Raw genomic sequence first — 17,468 nt, forward strand, 5'->3', positions numbered from 1 at the left:
ACATAATAAAGCTTTCCAAAATAAAAAGTCATCCAATTTTAAATTTATTTAAAACTTTTACATACCATCTATTCATACTATTTTCAAAAAAGTACAACGAATTTTATTACATGTTTTAAAAAAAGATACAGAAATGTGATGTAGATTTAGAAAAGTCTTAGGCTAGATTCATTATAAAGTGATGATACTGGAATTTGTTTCATATCTTAGCAATATGGCTGTTCTGTAAGAATATAGAAAATTCTGAAGCATTTTGAATCAGTGAGAAAGACAGGAAAGTGGACTTGCAATAGGATTATACTGAAAATCCAGGCTGTTTGGTTGGTCTACCTACATGATTCAACAGGAATAAAACTTCTAGGGGCTCTGGGAAAACTAGAAATCTTTGTGCCACTTGGTGGCTTACATGTTCCCTTCTGAAATAAGAGAATTATTCTAAACTGCTACACATAGAATGTTTTAGAAGCTTACCTTGCCTGATGTCTCATATAAGAGTCTTTCTACAGTGAGTAGATTTTCCAAACCTTGAAGAAGTTCTTTCGGAAATGCATCAATACAAGAAGAAGAATACAGTTGTAAGACTCTCTTAAGGAAAAAATGCATTTCTTTTTGGCGCGAAATCAGTTCAGAGTTGTTCACGGAAGTGAGGAGTGTATCATCAGGCAAAGAAATTCCAGAGACCGGTGTTGCAGATGCTTAAGGAAGGAAAGGATCTTTATTTAGGCTCATGTTAGTGACAGAATGGTCTCAGTCCTGGTATTGGTTCCTGCTGTGGTGCTCCAGTTAAGGGCTCCCAACCACCTTGCTCTGTAGAATTTACGTGCTAATGAATTACTGACTGCCACAGGGAGCAAGGACAATCTCAGTGGCACATAAGTATATTGTCTCTTGTTGTAAATATTAACAACTGCACCATCTATTATGTCTTATTTTGGGTTCTCTCAAAACAAACCCTAAGACAGGAATTTGGAAGCTTGGTGTTCATCTGAAAAGGATCTCAAGGACTTTAAAGTAGAAGGATAGGGAAAGTAGGGCAGGAAGAAAGGAATTGTAAAAAGGGGTAAATAAATGAATGAGAGTGGCCTGTAGGAAAGGAGGACTTAGTCCTGCTAAAATCATCTGGGGCTGGGGGAGGGGGAACGACCCTGGAGAGCAGTCTCAATGAAGTCAAAATCTGGAACACTGACTGATCTACAGTCTCCCTGCTGGCTGTGGGAACCCCTGGGTTATAATGTTTACAGGCTGGACAAACTCTAATAAATCCCAGAGCAAAAAAGTAGCAATGTGAGTGCTTCTATGGGAAGGGCCACCAGGTAGAGTCAGAGAGCTGAGCTGCTTTGGGGCAGGACATCCCTAGGGCTGTGTTCTGGCCCAAGTCTACATCCTTCTCCTCTGGACCATATCACAATAAACCTGTCAGCTACAATAGCATCTTGAGTGCTTGCTTATCACATTACTATCCTGAAGACCATGCTCAGCCACTCTGTGACTCAGCCTGGTCACCCAGTTGACTTCTCCAGGACTGGACTTCAGCATGGGAGGAGCAGTCTTTCCTGACTCCATTCATGAGCAACACTGGATCACTAAGTTCAAGGGCATTTTGAAAGCGTACTAACGCACTAATATATGGTCACAAAAGCCACAGAAAGGGCTAATGTGAAGTAGAGTCCATCAGTTTTTCTAGATATTCTTTACATGGCGATTTAAAACAATACGGAAGTAAATACCCATTTCAAAGTCATGTATTTCCTCCCTTTTGCATACTAGATCCCAGAGCACCCTCTCCCTAGAGCCAGATTACATCCTACTGTTAGACACTATCACCCTGGGATCTCTGGTTATTAACCATTTTGACCTGTGGACCACTTTGGTGAGCATGGGAAGCCTCCAGATATCCCTCTGTCACAGTGTTTTTAAATATATGAAATAAGATATATGAATTGTCTATAGTCCCATTTACAATTGGAATGTTATCCTATTCAGAAAGATGTCAAAAATGTTTATAAGCTAAATAAGAAACATGACCTAAGTAGGAAAAGGCAAATGATATGTTCTTTTTCAACACAGCCAGACCCACCTAGCAATTTGCTCATGTTATTAATTCTCTGAAGGTGTATATAGTAGCGTATGAGAAGAATCCAGGTAATGTCCACTTTGGTCTGACTCTTTCTTTTAGTATCTGCGTTGTTATGCCCATCATCATTTTGGTATAAAACAGAATTACAAGCCTGGAAAGCAACTTGGTAGTTATCTGAAAGTTAAAAAAAAAAAGTTATAATGTTATGATTTCCTTGAAAAACAGCCATACTGGAGTTGGGGGAGAGGGATGGAGCACAACTCTTAAGGGAACGACTGTCACATGAACATATGTTCAATTAAATTTTTCATATCTCAAAGGTACCAAACACAATGTTAAAGGAAAAACTGGAGATGGAGGGAAGATATTTAGACCAAGTACAGCTTCTTTTTATGAATATACCTGTAGCAACGCATTTTTTAAAAAGCAAAACAATCTAATTTTAATAAGCAAAGTGCACAAAGAACTTCAACTAGTGACTCATAGGAAAGTCAAAGTAAACTACGAAAAAATGTTAGCATCACTAAAACTTAGGGAAATGTAAATCAAAAATGAAATTTCCTTCCACATCCCTTGTGAATTGAGAGATTCTGATGTCTGAAGATAGTATTAAGGATAACTTGAAGAAAATGAATCACACATACACTTGTTCTTAAGTGTGCCTAGCAGAGCAATTTGGAAGGAGCTAATAAAACTGAAAGTGCAGATACTTGGGATGTATACAGAGTTTTGTTTCAAGATGTTTGTAATAGAAAAAGAAGGACACTTTGTCAAAGAAATCAAAGTTTACTCATCTGATGTCATTCAAGCAGAATGGAATAAACTAGCTCTGTAAGGAAATAATGGAGGGTAGAAACTCAGTTCTTATCTCAAGAGTGCTGCTCACTAATGTGTGAACTTGGAAATCTCTGTGCCCCAGGACCTGTCTGGGCACAGTATAGGGAGATACTGAAAATTGATAATGAGCTAACAAGCAGATTCCATATGAGAGAGCGGTGAGGTACCCCTGACATGAATCTGAAGGCCCTTGGTTCTATTCTCTATGTCATTTATGTACAGATACGTGTGTGTGTGTGTGTGTGTGTGTGTGTGTGTGAGAGAGAGAGATAGGGAGGAAAGAAATGGAGATGTATGGGATCTCCTGTGTGTAATGGCCTATTCAAGTTCTCTTAAGTAATCAACCAATTCTCATGTACTTACTGTTTCCAGGGAGAGGGTCTGTTACTGTCTAGCTACCTAACATTTAGTATCCATATCACCCACCTTAGAAAAACAGAATAAAATAACAGATAAATTTTAGCCTGGTGTGGTGGCGAACACCTTTAATCACAGCACTTGGGAGGCAGAAGCAGGTGGATCTCTATGAGTTTGAGGCCAGCCTGATCTACATAGAGAGTCCCAGGCCAGCCTGGAACACACTAGTAAACCAGGCTGGAGTTACAGATAGTTCTGAGCCAACATAGTGAGTTCCAAGCCAGCCTGGGCTACATAATGAGATCCTGTCTCAAAAAGCAAAATAAAACAGCCAGGCATGGTGGCACATGCCTTTAATCCCAGCACTTGGGAGGCAGAGGCAGGCGGATCTCTGTGAGTTCAAAGCCAGCCTAGTCTACATAGTGAGTTCCAGGGCAGCTGGTGCTACAAGGAGACCCTGTCTCAAAAAGACTAAAAACAAAACAAAACAAAAAGCAAATAAATAAATACATAATAAATAATAAATGATAAAAGCTTTATAATCTTTCAGAAACTCTGTATGGAAAGAAATTACATGTATTTATCCACAATCCTCTTTTTTTCACTACACATTAATGCTGGATAGCTTTAGTTGTCAACTTGACATACCAGGTAGAGGAAACCTCCACTGAGAAATTGTCTCCAGTGGACTGGCATGTGGCCATGTCTGTGGGGCATTTTCTTGATAGTTGAGTGATGTGGGAGGGACCATCCTACTGTGGGAAGTACCACCCCTGGTCCTATGTTGTATAAGAAAGCAGGCTGAGCACAGGCCAGAGGAGCAAGTCAATAAGCAGCTATTCTCCACGGTCTGTGCTCCAGGTTCCTGCCCTGGGTTCCTGCCTTGGCATCCCTTGATGATAGATTGTGATCTAAAAGCCAAATAAGCCCTTTCTTCTCAAGTTGGTCTTCATCATGTTTTAAACAGTAATTGAGGGAAAACTAGAACAGAAATTGGTATCGAGAGTGGACTATTGCTGTGACAGATCTGACTTAGTTGTTTTGGTGAGGATTGGAAAAGTTTTGTGAACTTTGGACTGGAAAAACCATTGAGTGCTTAGTGTTTAATGAGCTCTTCTGTAGGAACTTGGAAAATAATGTTGAAAGAGGTATAGACAATGGAGGCCTGGCTCGTGAAGCTTCAAAGGGAAGTAGATAGATGTTTGTGTGATATCTTGAACTGAGAATCTATGGTTTTTGGTCAGCTGGGACTGAAGAATCATCTGTAATTAAAAAGTGACCAGAACCACTGAAGTGAAACTTTTGCTTTACTGTGACAATCAATGCTGGTCAGTTGGGGCTGAAAAATCAGCTGTGAGTAACAAGAGACCAGCATCACTGTGGCAAAATCTTCTGGGAAGTATTTCCTTGGGGTCAGCACACAGAAGATGTGGTCCAGAGGGAGCCTGCAGCTCCATCTCAAACTTTAAGCAGGACTTGGTGATGTGTTAAGAGTCTCCTACATGGTACTGGTGTTGAAGGCATGAAGAAGTCACAGAAAATAGTTGAGGCTTGGTACCCAAGAGGCCAGGAAAGGTCATTAGTGAAAGTACAGCCTCAGTTGCAGAGAAGACCTCAGAATTGAAGGGGTCAGGAAGAGAACCTGAGACTTTGAACCCTGAGAGGCCAGAACAGCCCACTGGTGAGACCACAGCATATTAGAGATGCCAGGACCATTGATGGTCACTAATGGCAGCAGCAGGTCTGGGGTGGAGCTAGCTACCAGACAAGCGAGCGGTGTGTGCTGTGGATGGCAGAGCCAGAGAAGTGGAGCTGCCCAAGCCCTTTGGAGATCAGAAGATTGTGAGTGAATCCAAGATGTCTAACCTTGAGCTACTTTGCTGGACTTCGGTTTTGCTGAAGTATATCAAATTCTTCTCTTTTGAAATAAGACAGTACTTGTTTTAGATTTTACAGGAGCCAACCGTTAAAGAGCAATTTAAGAAGCAACTTTGAACTTTTAAAGTGCTTGAATTTTTTTAAAGACTGTGAGACTTTTAAATTTGTGCTGTTTTATGTTGTGGTACTAATATTAGTATCCTATCTTGAGGACAGGAATCAAAGGGTTGTGGTTTAATAGCAGTGTGTTTGTGTGTCAAGTTGACAGGGGGTCAATTGTGCTGGATAGCTTTAGTTGTAGCTTGACACACCTGGTTAGAGGGACCCTCAATTGAGGAATTTTCTCTATTGGATTGGTCTGTGGTGTCTGTGGGGCATTTTCTTGATTTTTGAATGATGTAGGAGGGCTCAGCTCACTGTGGACAGTGCCACCCTGGGAAGGTGGTTCCATAGTGTACAAGAAAGCAGACTGAGCATGGACCAGGGGAGTGAGCCAGTAAGCAGCACTCTTCCATGGTCTGTACTCCAGGTTCTTGCCCTGAGTTCCTGCCTTGGCCTCCCTTGATGATGGACTCTGCTGTAAGCCAAATAAATCCTTTCCTTCCCAAGTTGGTTTTGTCAGAAAGTTTTGTCACAGCAATTCCAAGCAAACTGGAATAAAATTCCACTTTTAAACTTTAAAAAAAAATTATTATTTTTATTTTATGTGTATGCATGTATTGCCTGCATGTAGGTTAAGTGCACCCGTGTCGTTCAATGCCCATGGAGGACAGAAGAGGCTGTCGGATCCCCTGGAACTGGAGTTACGGACAGTTGTTAGCTGCCATATGGGTGCTGGGATTTGAACCTGGGTCTTCTGCAAGAATAGTCAGTGTTCTTAACCACTGAGTCATCTCTCCAGCCCCTTATTTAAAATTTATCCAAGCTGTTTATAAGTAATGATTTTCTTTATTGTTTGTAGTATTCCATTAAAGGAATATAGTGGTATTTAGCTGGTCTGTTGTTGATAATAGACCTGTGGGTTCTTTCTAATGATATTTTGTTTTGTTTTTGTCTTTGTTATTATAATCAAGACTACCATGGATCTCTAAATGCATATTGTTTGGTACATAAGTGTACAGATCACTGGTAAGTAGTAGTAGTAGTACTTTTTCTGACATTTTAAAAACAACCCTGTCTTTTGCTCTTTTATACAAATTTTACCATCATTTTATCAAATTCCATAAGATAAAATTTGAACTTGTTATTGAAACTATATTAACTTCATAGATCATCTTTAAAAGGCTTGAATCTTACCATTATGACCCAATTAGGCACAAAGATAGCATGTTTTCTCATATTTTTCAATAGCATTATATGGAGGCTGGAAAGATGGCTCAGTGGTTGAGATCACTGACTGCTCTTGCAGAGGACCCAGGTTCAGTTTCCAGCACCCACATGGCAGCTAACAACTATCCTAACTCCAGTTCCAGGGTATCTGACCTCCAAGGGTATTGTGTGACATGTATGTGCTTAAATGCATACAGGCAATATACTCATACACATAACATAAAATAATAAATAAAAATATTTTAAAAATAGCATTCATAAGTTCTTTATTCATACCTTTTGTTTATCTCCAGTAATTGAAATTTAAAGATATAGATATAAAAGTTTTTAAAAGACTCATCTATTTTTATTTTGTATGTGTATTAGTTTGGCCCGCACTATGGGCATGCAGTGCCTGCAGAGGTCAGAAGAGGGCACTGGATCCCCTAGAACTAGAGTTACAGATGGATGTGAGTGCTGGGAATGGAACCAGGGTTCTCTGCAAGAGCAGCAAGTGCTTTTAACCGCTGAGCCATCCCCAGAAATACAGTCTCCCATACAGCAATCTTGCTAGATGCTCTTGTTCATAATTTAGAGTTCTATCTGTGTGAATAATCCATAGCTGATGACAGTTGTCTGTTTTTTCCTTCCTTGAATTATTATGCAAGGTGGAACTTACACAACAGTTTGGAAGTGGTGATAATACTTTCACCTGTGCTTCTGAGGGGAATATTTCAGTGTTCAAATATGGAGTATAAGCGCTGTGCTGGTTTGAATGAGAATGACCTCCACAGGCTCCAAATATCTGGACATTTTGTTCCCAGTCGATGGTTGCTTTGGGAGGCTTTAGAAGGTGTGACCATGCTGAACGAAGCACATCACTGGGAACAGGCTCTGAGTGCTCTTAAGTCTTGCTGGATTTCCAGTCTCTCTCTGCTTCCTGTGACTGCTTGAAGATGTGATCCCTCGACTTTCTGCTCCAGCCACCTTCTGCTGCCATACCTCCCCCACTGTGATGGACTCTCACCCTCTGGAACTATAAGCTTAAACAAATTCTTCCTTCTATAAGTTGCCTTGGTCATGGTGTTTTATCACAGCAACAGAAAAGTAACCAATACAAGTGTTACAGGTTTTTTGTTTTTTTTTCATTTAGAACTTTTTACATTTTTATTTCCAATTATGGGCACTTATATGTGTCTATGTATATGTATATGCCTATGTATGCAGTTACCCAGAGTCGCCAGAAGAGGGTATTAGATCCCCTGCAGCTGGAGTTACAGGTGGCAGAAGCATTAGGCACTCTTAACCACTAAACTATCTCGCCAGCCTCTCAGAACTTGTTAAATTAAGGAAATTTCCTTTAACTTGTTGTAGAATCATGGTTGGTTGTTGAATTTTATTGAATTTTTCTGTGCCTACATGAGATGATGATTATTTTCTCTTTTCATCTATTAATGCAGTGATTGAATATAATACATGTTCTAATGTTGAAATGCATTTGCATTTCTGGAAGTCATCCACCTTGACATCATGTGGTTTTCAATGCTTCAATGTGCTGCCTGCTCTCACCAGTCATGCAGTTACATGATCAAAAATAAAATTCTCTTCCCCAGAGGCAAGTGCATTTAACCATTTGTTTTCAGTTTTTCTAATAGTCTGTTCCAGCTCTGAAAATCGTTTTCTGGTAGTACTTTTCCTAAATTGTGAGTTTTTGAGGATGTATTTGACTTTCTTCTTACAGGTGAGATATTAGCTCATAAGCCACTCCTCTGCTGAGAACCATCACGACATTTGGCTCTCCTGTCATATCATGATCTAACAGCTTTCTATCTAGTAGCACCAAATATAGACATTATTTCTTGATATCTCACTTCATAACCTGATGACATTCGCCATTTCACTTCCTTCTTATGCCAGGCTTTCATTTGTCAAAGCTCATAACTTTTACATGTTGGTCTATGTACATAATCCTTCTTATTACTACTATGATGGAAATCAACAAAGAATACTAGTTGGAGAGATGGCTCAGCAGTTAAAAGTACTAGCTGCTCTTGCAGAGGACCCGAGTTTGGTTCCTAGCATCCACATGGTGACTAACAATGATCCATAACTCCAGTTCCAGGGGCTCCAACACCCTCTTCTGACCTCTGTGGGCACTGTACAACACAGGTGCACTTACATACATACAGGTCATAAACTCATACACATAGAATGAAAAATAATTTTTTAAAAAAACAATACTTGCTGGGTGTGGTCTTGTATACCTGTAATTCTAGCACTTGGAAGGTAGAGACAGGAGCATAGTTCAAGGTTATCCTTGGATACATAAGACCCTCTCTAAATTTTTAAAAATACTTATAGTAGGATTTCTCACTTCAATATGTCTGATTTGCTTTCACGAGGGCTTAATGTCACAACTCCATAACCACAAAGAATAAAACCCTCAGCACGAAGATAAAATGGACAGGTTATTTTATTTTATTTTATTTTATTTTATTTTATTTTATGTGTATGCGTGTATTGCCTGCATGTATGGAAGTGTACCCATGTCGTGCAATGCCCATGGAGGTCAGAAGAGGGTGAAAGATCCCCTAGAACTGGAGTTACAGACAGTTATCAGCTACCATGTGGGCGCTGGGATTCAAACCCAGGTCTTCTGCAAGAACATTCAGTGTTCTTAACCACTGAGCCATCTCTCCAGCCCCTCAAATGGACAGTTTTTAGCCCAGCCTCAAAATCATGCCATACAAAAACTCACTTCGTTGCACCATGAATCTTTTAAAAATACTGTCCCCAAGAACTTATGAATATTTTTCTTTGCTAAAAGAGATATTTCCATTTTTACCCTATTCCTAATATCTTCCAGCTCTTTAATTATTCCATCTGCTGCCTAGAATCCACTTAAATCTCCTAATAGTATTCCTGAGATCACAGACTCCATGCTGTTCTCATGTACTTCCAGGTAGTTACATAGTGGGCACTGCCAAGAGCTTCTTCTTCCCTTCTAGCCTGTATCCACTTAGTTGCTTTGTTCTTCATCCGTAGTCTTGTGAACTAGGGTGCATTGTCAAATAACATCCTAAAAATAATTCACTAAGAGTAAACCATTTGAAACCTTACAACATCCTCATAATCAACTTATGGTTTAGTTTAATAAATAATTTTGGTTAAAAACTTATTTTACTTCAAAACTTCAAAGGCCATGTTCTAGTACTTTCTACCATCCGTTATAGGTGTGAGTCTTTTTGTTTTGCTTTTATTGTTTGTTTGTTTGAAACAGAGTATTTCTGTAGCCCCAGCTGGCTTGGAACTTGATATGTAGGCCATTGATATGTAGGCCAGGCTAGCCTCGATCTCACAGAGATCCTGCCTCTGCATCTTGAGTGCTGGAATTAAAGGCATGTACCACTACACCTGGCTTGGGGTGTAGTTTTCAATCAATTCATTATCTGTAGTAATTTAAATTTTCATTTTAGGTTCAGCTCTTTAAAAAAAAAATTGTGCTGCTTGGATCATAATAGAATGTTTCAAGCTGAAGGCTCATCTTTCCCTTCAGCCCTGCAAAATCATTTCGTACTGGTTTCCGTGATGATGGGCTTCTGTTTTCTCCTTTGTCTACATCCTGAACATCTGTTAGTTGAGTGATAAAATTTTCTCAGTGCTTCTCTCTTTCTTGATTTCTCCCTGTCCTTTCTCGTTTCTTCTCTTCCTTCTTTCGTCTCTCCTCATCTCTCTCACCCCACGAAACAGGCGCTTGATTTATGACAGATGTGACTCTTCACTGTTGTGAAGAAGTGTGCCTATTTCAATAAATGGTTCTGGTTTTACTGTATGTATGTACACAGATAATCTTGACATCAGCCTCATGCCACACCTAAGAGTCACTCCTAAGAATAGACTCTGAGTAAGCTGTAGATCTAGATGTTAGAGGTGAAATAAAGGTAGGAATACAGGAAGGCATCTTTATGATTGTTTGTATAAGAAAGGATTTCTAACATTGAACAGCAATGTGCTGACCAAACTGACCCCATTTTTGATAAAGTAGCCGTCTTAGAAGCTTAGCCCTAGTGTATTTCTAGCTCAAGGATTGTTTTCAGAAACCCTGACCCCTTTCCCTCTTTCCTCCCAGGGGAATGCTGCCGTGGCCGCTTGCTCTCTAGACATATAGAAAACAAAATTATTATGATATGACTAATTGCTGATTCTGGCTTCTGTAACTTGCTTGTTTTGCTATTTTAGGGCACCTTGACATGTAGACTGAGATCACCCTCTACCCTGTTATTTGGGGACCACCTTGTAAACATTCCTTTTTGCTGTGTTTAGCTTTAAAAGGTCCCTTTTCCATCTCCCTACCCACTGCAGCACTCTAATCCAATACGTTGAGGGATTAGACATTCTCTTCTGGGCTCCATGGGTACCCACACTCATGTGGCATATACAACAGACACACATATATACACATTAACAAAAATAAATCTAAAAATATAAAAGATTTGTAAGTTATAAGAAATCAGAAATTGCACACTTTGGATTATCAAAAATTACCTTAATTAAACAAAATAAAATGTAATAAGACAGAAAGGGACAAGATAATTATAGTACGTATAATGTACAAAAAAGTTCATGTCTAGAATATATAAATAAACCCTGCATATCTCTAAGACAAAGGGAAAACTCCCAAGAGAAAATTAGTATGGTTCTTGAATAAGAGACTCACTTTAAACAGACTTAGCAATAGCCAGCATACCATACAGAATATAGGATGCTCAAGCAAGATAAATTTCAGAGTACAGCTGTCTTGGAGACCTTCTAAAGATAAACATGTGTGTGCCCTAGTAATTCTACTCCTTGGCATACGTATAAAAAATCCTGTGCCCAGCAGGTCACATTCAAGTGTGTTCAGAGCAGTATCTTTCCTGACAGCCCTACGTGTTTATCCACGGGTAATAAACTGAGGCATGACATCCACAAAAGACTGATTCTCACATACAATGTTGAACAAAAAAAGCCAGTGACAGAATAAAAAAATAAAGAATATGTTAGTTACTTTAGAAAAATCGCAAAAGCTATCCTAATTTATGTTTGAAATTAGAGGGAAGGGAGGTAGTCAGGGGCCAGCACATGCACAGCAAAACCTGGACACTCACAAAGATCTACATGGATGACAGCACAGCATGCACAACCTGAGGTCTAGGACCTGAGTATCTTCTTTTCAGGAATCACCCCTGGATGGAAACTTGGTCAGAAAACCCACAGCACTGTAAAATGATCAAGTAACAGAGTACAGACAGAGCTGCAAGCATGAAGAGTCAGTCCCAACTCATCCGAAGAATCACACGTCCACACACAGATGACTCACATTACAGATGCAGCTCTCTCGGGATTTTGCTTGTGTGTCTAAGAGTATTAGCACCAAAAAATTTCCAACAAGATGTCCTTTCATGCCAATGATTGACAAGAAAGCAAAATAAGGTGCTTTTTTTTTTTTTTTGTCTTTTTGAGACGGGGTCTCCCTGTAGCCCCAGCTGTCCTGGTGCTGGGATTAAAGGCACGTGCCACCATGCCCGGCCAAGTTTTTAAGTTTTTGCTGGAACAGTTGTGCTACCGTCCATGTGGACGGCATGAGGCAGTGGTAGGGGGTGCCTTAGCAGGGAGCTGAGAAGGCCATGTACTACTGGTCGTCGTGTTCTTCATGTGAAACAAATTCATTAAAACGCCAGTCTCATTTAAGATTTTCCTGCTTGATGGAGCAGTAAAAGCCATTAATGCTATTAACTAATGCCTCTTTTTTTCATACTGTGCTAAAAAAGGAAGCGTGTACAAGGTCCCTCTTTGCAGCTAAATATGCTTCTTCTTCTTCTTTTTTTTAAAGTGTCTCATGGAACACCATTTACTTCAAAGAACAACTAACAAGTCATAAAGTAATTTCAGACTTAGGTAAGTGGCAAACATCTGAAAGGTAAATGACGTACACCTGATTTCAAGGAAAATATCGGACAACATTTGCTGCCAGTGATAAAATTCAAGTTTTCAAGTGAAAATTCTGCATTTTGGAAAATTTGCACCTACCACTATCAGCTTTTCAAACTTATTTTTCTGAAAGGCGTGGTGGTGATATTTTAAAAGTTTGACTATTCTGCATTGACCAAAAACATGTCCCAGTGTTTAGAGGTTCTAAGTGGTTACTGGAGTCTCACACTGTTCTGTCTGCTGAAGGAATTCACGCAAATGGTAGGGGAGGGGAGCTAGTAGCCAATCCACTGGGACCACTGCAGAGGAAAATGCTCACTGTTGCAAAGTGGACAGTAGTCAGAGAGACCATTGTGTCAACCTGTATCTTTAGGTATGTTTTATAGTATTTCTTACACTGCTTCAAGAAGAAGGCTTTCCTGAGGAAAAACTAGTGTTTCCCTGTTCAGGTGATTGACTGGCCCAGTAATCATGTCACAGAACCAACTAAAAAGACTCTTGTCAGGCGATGGGCATCAATGAGACTCCTGTGACCAAATGTTACACTCCATCTTTTGGTGTCTGTGGAGTAATTTACTCTTCACCCATGCTTTCCCAGTAATGCTTGAGTGTTCGCAGATATTATTGGGCAGAGGCTTATTAACAAAAACAGAGGCCTAAATTCTCTTCAAATTTCCCTATAAAATCTCACAATAATGAGTCCTTCTTCACTTCCCAGATCCCAATCACTGGGAATTAAATCTCTGGCTAGTTTACTCTTCTCCTTTGAGACCATTTCCCTTCACAATGGTCCCTTTGACCAGTGTCCACTCTCACTCCTAAAACGTATTCTCCTCCATGGTGGTCACTTTGGCTACTGCCTGCTTTCCCTGGGAGTGTGCCCCACTTTACCTTGTCATAAACTCCACCTCTTTCTCACTGTCCTCTCTGTCATCTCTGAATCCTTTCAACAAAGATCACATGGACTAGGGAGACCAAGAAGAGATATCAGCAACATTAGCATATGGTTTTACAAATCATGCATCAGTAAGAGATTCACTCAAACTGCAAGGTGGACCAATATGCTTTTAGGTATTACAGTGATATGGTTTCAGAATCTACACTAGAACTAACCTTTAAGAAACTACCACATTGCTAACACTGTATGGATACAAAAAGTATATCAATAATTATTTGAAGAGGTTCTTCAAATAATCTGCATTTTCTAACTACATACCTGTGAACCTAGAGTTTTTCTAACTTATTTCAATGAAAACATGTTGCCACAGGTCACTGCAGAATTAGGTAAGAGAGTTCAACTACTTTTTATTTAACCACACATTAACTCTAATTTTTTTTCTGCTAAAATGTGGCAGATTTATTAATAATCTTTTTAATTTAATAAAACTTTTAATTTCTAGCTTTAATTTCTAACATAAATTTATTCCTTCTATAGTAATAGATTGAATTTTTTGACCTTTACAAAAGTAAATTGGAGTAAATTGTATTTTTCTAGACAGTTATAAATTTTATAGAGCTTTAAAAACTTATTTTTTTGGAGGAAAACATAAATAAATCTATAACAACTTAGTTTCTCAACGATTATTTTTCTGTTAATATTTATCACTTCTGAGGTTTTTTGCTATAATTAATTTTTCTGAAGTATTAATTTAATCATTTAGGTTCTCCCTAAAGAATAAGTTTTTTATTTTCTATTTTTGTTTCCTAATCTATTGTATGCATACTGTAAAATAATATAAAGAATACAACATAATTCTCATACTAATAAATTTAAATTGAAAGATCATGTATTATAAGAAAAACACTGTCTGGTTTTATAAAAACAAAATCTCATAGTGAGTTCCAGGACTCCTGGGGCTATAGGAAGACCCTGTCTCAAAAAGACCAAAAAAAAAGAAATCTCAACTTCATGTCCCACATAGGTCCCCCATAGTAGGCATTTTCAAAATAAAAGGATGGGCAAATGTGTAATAGAGAAATACACAACAGAAATAGTAAGATTTATGATCTTAGCCTCCAGGCAAGGTAGAATTCTGGCCCTAAGGCAAAACAAAAGGAGGATGTTATTGGTGTAATGTATTTGTTTGCAAATAACCTCAATTTAAGGTACTGATTTCTGTACAAAATGGCTTCTACACATACTTAAAGAAAAAGCAAAAATCTAAATTATAGAAACATAATAGTTAATAATATTCAAGCCAGGAGTGGTGATGCACACATTTAATCCCAGTACTTAGGGGGCAAAGGCAGGCAGATCTCTGTGAGATGGAGGCCAGCCTGGTGTACATAGGGAGTTCCAGGCCAAGATAGGGCTACAGAGGGACCCTGTCTCAAACAAAACAGAAAGAAAAAATATTCACATCAAGGAACAAAGGATCAATATTAAGAAAACTAGAACTATAGAACAGTGTTCTAGTTTGCTGTCTTATGCTGTGATAAAACACTACCAGAAACAGCTTGGGAAGGATAGGGTTTATTTCATCCTACATCTCCCATGTCATAGTCCATCACTTACGGAAACAGGGAAGGAACTCAATGCAGAAACCTGGAGGCAGGAGCTGAAGCAGAGACCATGAAGGAATGCTGCTTACTGGCTTGCTTCCCTGTCTTTGTCAGTTGCCATTCTTATACAGTCCAGGTCCACCTGCCCCAGGATGACACTGGCCACAGTGGGCTAGGAGGGGGCTCCATTAATTAGCAATAAGAAAATGTCTCTCAGACATGCCACATGCTAATCCTTTGGAAGCAATTCCCAAATCAAGATTCCCTCTTCCCAAGTAAGTCTAGTTTGTGTAGTTGACAAAAGAGCAACTGACACAGACAAGAAACAGTTACTACCTGAAGTTTACCTCTCATAGTTCTAGAGGATACTATGTAAGCTGCTGAGAGAGAAAATCAATCAATGGACCAACCCAGCCCCAAAGTCTAATAGCCATAATAACTGGCACAGCAAACTACCTCTGTTGGTGCAATACTGCCACTATTATCTGGGGGGTAATCGACAGCTATCTATTGGACTTAAAGCCCTGTCAATGGGAGGGAATTCATGGGTAGCACTGTAAACATAGTCAAATACACATGGCTGTAGAGGTTATAGATTCTAGAGAAAACCTTGTCTCTTTCATATGTCTAGACAAATGAAATTTCTTACCGTATGATAAATATGGATCCTTATATTTACAGACAAGTATACTGTACAGCACTCATCAAAGAAGCTTCTTTTTGCAACAGATGGAGGCTACTGCAGAATCCCACAACTGCTCAGACACAGAGAATATATATGTCTGAGAGATGCCTAGTCCAAGACGACACATCTACAGTGGAACCTCTACACTAAGGTTCATGGAACTAGGGGCGGGAGAGATAAAACTAGTGCATCCCTCAACTCTCACCAGTGAAGTTTCCTTATACAACAGAGTGTGATGCACACAGAAGGCCACAACTGGCCAAGTTTTATAGAATAAGAGACTGCAGAGTGTGTGACCCTAGATAGGATTCCTATATTAAACCTCACCTGCCCATGGCTCAGGGACCATTGCGGAAGAGGGGACAGAAAGATTTTAAGAGCCAGGGCTGGTTCATAAACATAGGGAAGCAGAGGCTTTCAGGACACTGGAAGCTTGCACATGTGAACTTGTGGAAATGGTGGCATAGAGCACAGGGCCCATGGCAACTCAAACAGACAAGGGCCTAAAGTGGAGTGAGGGAAATGGGTGGCAGGCCAGCCTTAGTCTGGGAACTATTGGAGCCTGATTACTACTGCATGAGGGAGAGTAGGCCTTACTTAAAATCTCTAGATAGCCTGACTAGATCCCAGTGGATGAATCTGCACTGAAAGACATCTGGGTACAAATGCTTGACTATTGGATAGGACTTAACATGCATAGCAGAATACATAAGGTCTGGTGGGGGGTTGGGAGGGCATGAATGGGGGAGGGGATCTAAATTTGATTAAGAACTGTGGTATGAAATGTACAAAAGCTCAATACAAAAATTTAAAAATTTAAAAATTAAAAAAAGAAAGAAAGAAAGAAAGAAAGAAAGAAAGAAAGAAAGAAAGAAAGAAAGAAAGAAAAAAAGAAAGAGTACATTGGAAACCTTCACCTTTTCTGGAGGGTGAAACTGTAGCCTGCTGGCCAAATCTGCCCCATGCATGTTTTTTCATTACCTATGAGTGAAGAGTAGCTTTTATATTTTCAAGTGGTTGAAAGAAATCAAAAGAATATTTTGTGTTGCATGAAAAGTTATATAAAGTTCAAATGCCAGTCCATAAGTAGAGTGTCCCTGGAGGGCATCCACGTTCATCTGTCACATAAAAGTCCAGAGATGCAACAGACACCAAAAGCCTCAGATAGTTATATCTGACCTTTACAGAAAATAGTTACTGACTCCAACCTTGTTCACGAAAGATCAAGTAAAGGAAAATCTCTAAGGATAACCAATGCAGTGAGCTAAAGGCCTTTGCATATTAAACTATCTAATAGAAATAAAATGGGCAAAGGGTGTGGCTTAGTTGGTAGAGTGCTTGCCCTGGGTTCCACGTTCAGTACTGCATAAAACTGGGCAGGGTAACACCCAAAATCCTAACACTTGGGAGGGGGAAGGCAGAAAGATCAGAGGTTCAAGGTCATCCTTGGCTATGTAGAAAATGCAAAGTCAACATAGTCTACATAAGACATGGTCAGAAAGAAAAGAAAGAGAGAAAGAAAGAAAGAAAGAAAGAAAGAAAGAAAGAAAGAAAGAAAGAAAGAAAGAAAGAAAGAAGAATAGAGATGGAGGGAGGGAAGGAGAGGAAGAAGAATAGGAGGAGAGGAGAAAATTACAATATTAACAAAAGGCAAAATAATATAAGATTTATTTGAAGATAGTGCTAAAACACTCCTTTCAAAAGGGTCTGAACTAAGGAAACATAAGGGTAAATAATGTTCTTTGCTAAAATAATTTAATAGGAGTGGGGCGTGATGGTGCATAGGTGCCTTTAGTCCCAGCACTCAGGAGGCAGAGGCATGTGGATCTCTGTGAGTTCCAGGCAGGACGTTCC

At 39.4% G+C, this 17,468-nt stretch overlaps 1 protein-coding gene and 1 pseudogene across 1 annotated transcript in view; both read right to left on the minus strand.

Annotated features, from left to right (window-relative positions):
* LOC103733282 overlaps nt 1–76 on the minus strand; it is a 1,552-nt pseudogene extending 1,476 nt beyond the window's left edge.
* The window catches only part of Cfap54 (cilia and flagella associated protein 54), a 372,605-nt gene that overhangs the window by 86,343 nt on the left and 268,794 nt on the right, over nt 1–17,468 (minus strand). The window contains exons 62-63 of the mRNA XM_029563104.1: nt 2,078–2,251; nt 472–695 (exon numbers count right to left, since the gene is read on the minus strand). Coding sequence (XP_029418964.1) covers nt 472–695; nt 2,078–2,251 — 398 coding nt within the window. The remainder of the gene's footprint in view (nt 1–471; nt 696–2,077; nt 2,252–17,468) is intronic.

Source organism: Nannospalax galili, unplaced genomic scaffold, assembly GCF_000622305.1.
Source record: "Nannospalax galili isolate Female #2095 unplaced genomic scaffold, S.galili_v1.0 scaffold734, whole genome shotgun sequence".
NCBI classification, from domain to species: domain Eukaryota; kingdom Metazoa; phylum Chordata; class Mammalia; order Rodentia; family Spalacidae; genus Nannospalax; species Nannospalax galili.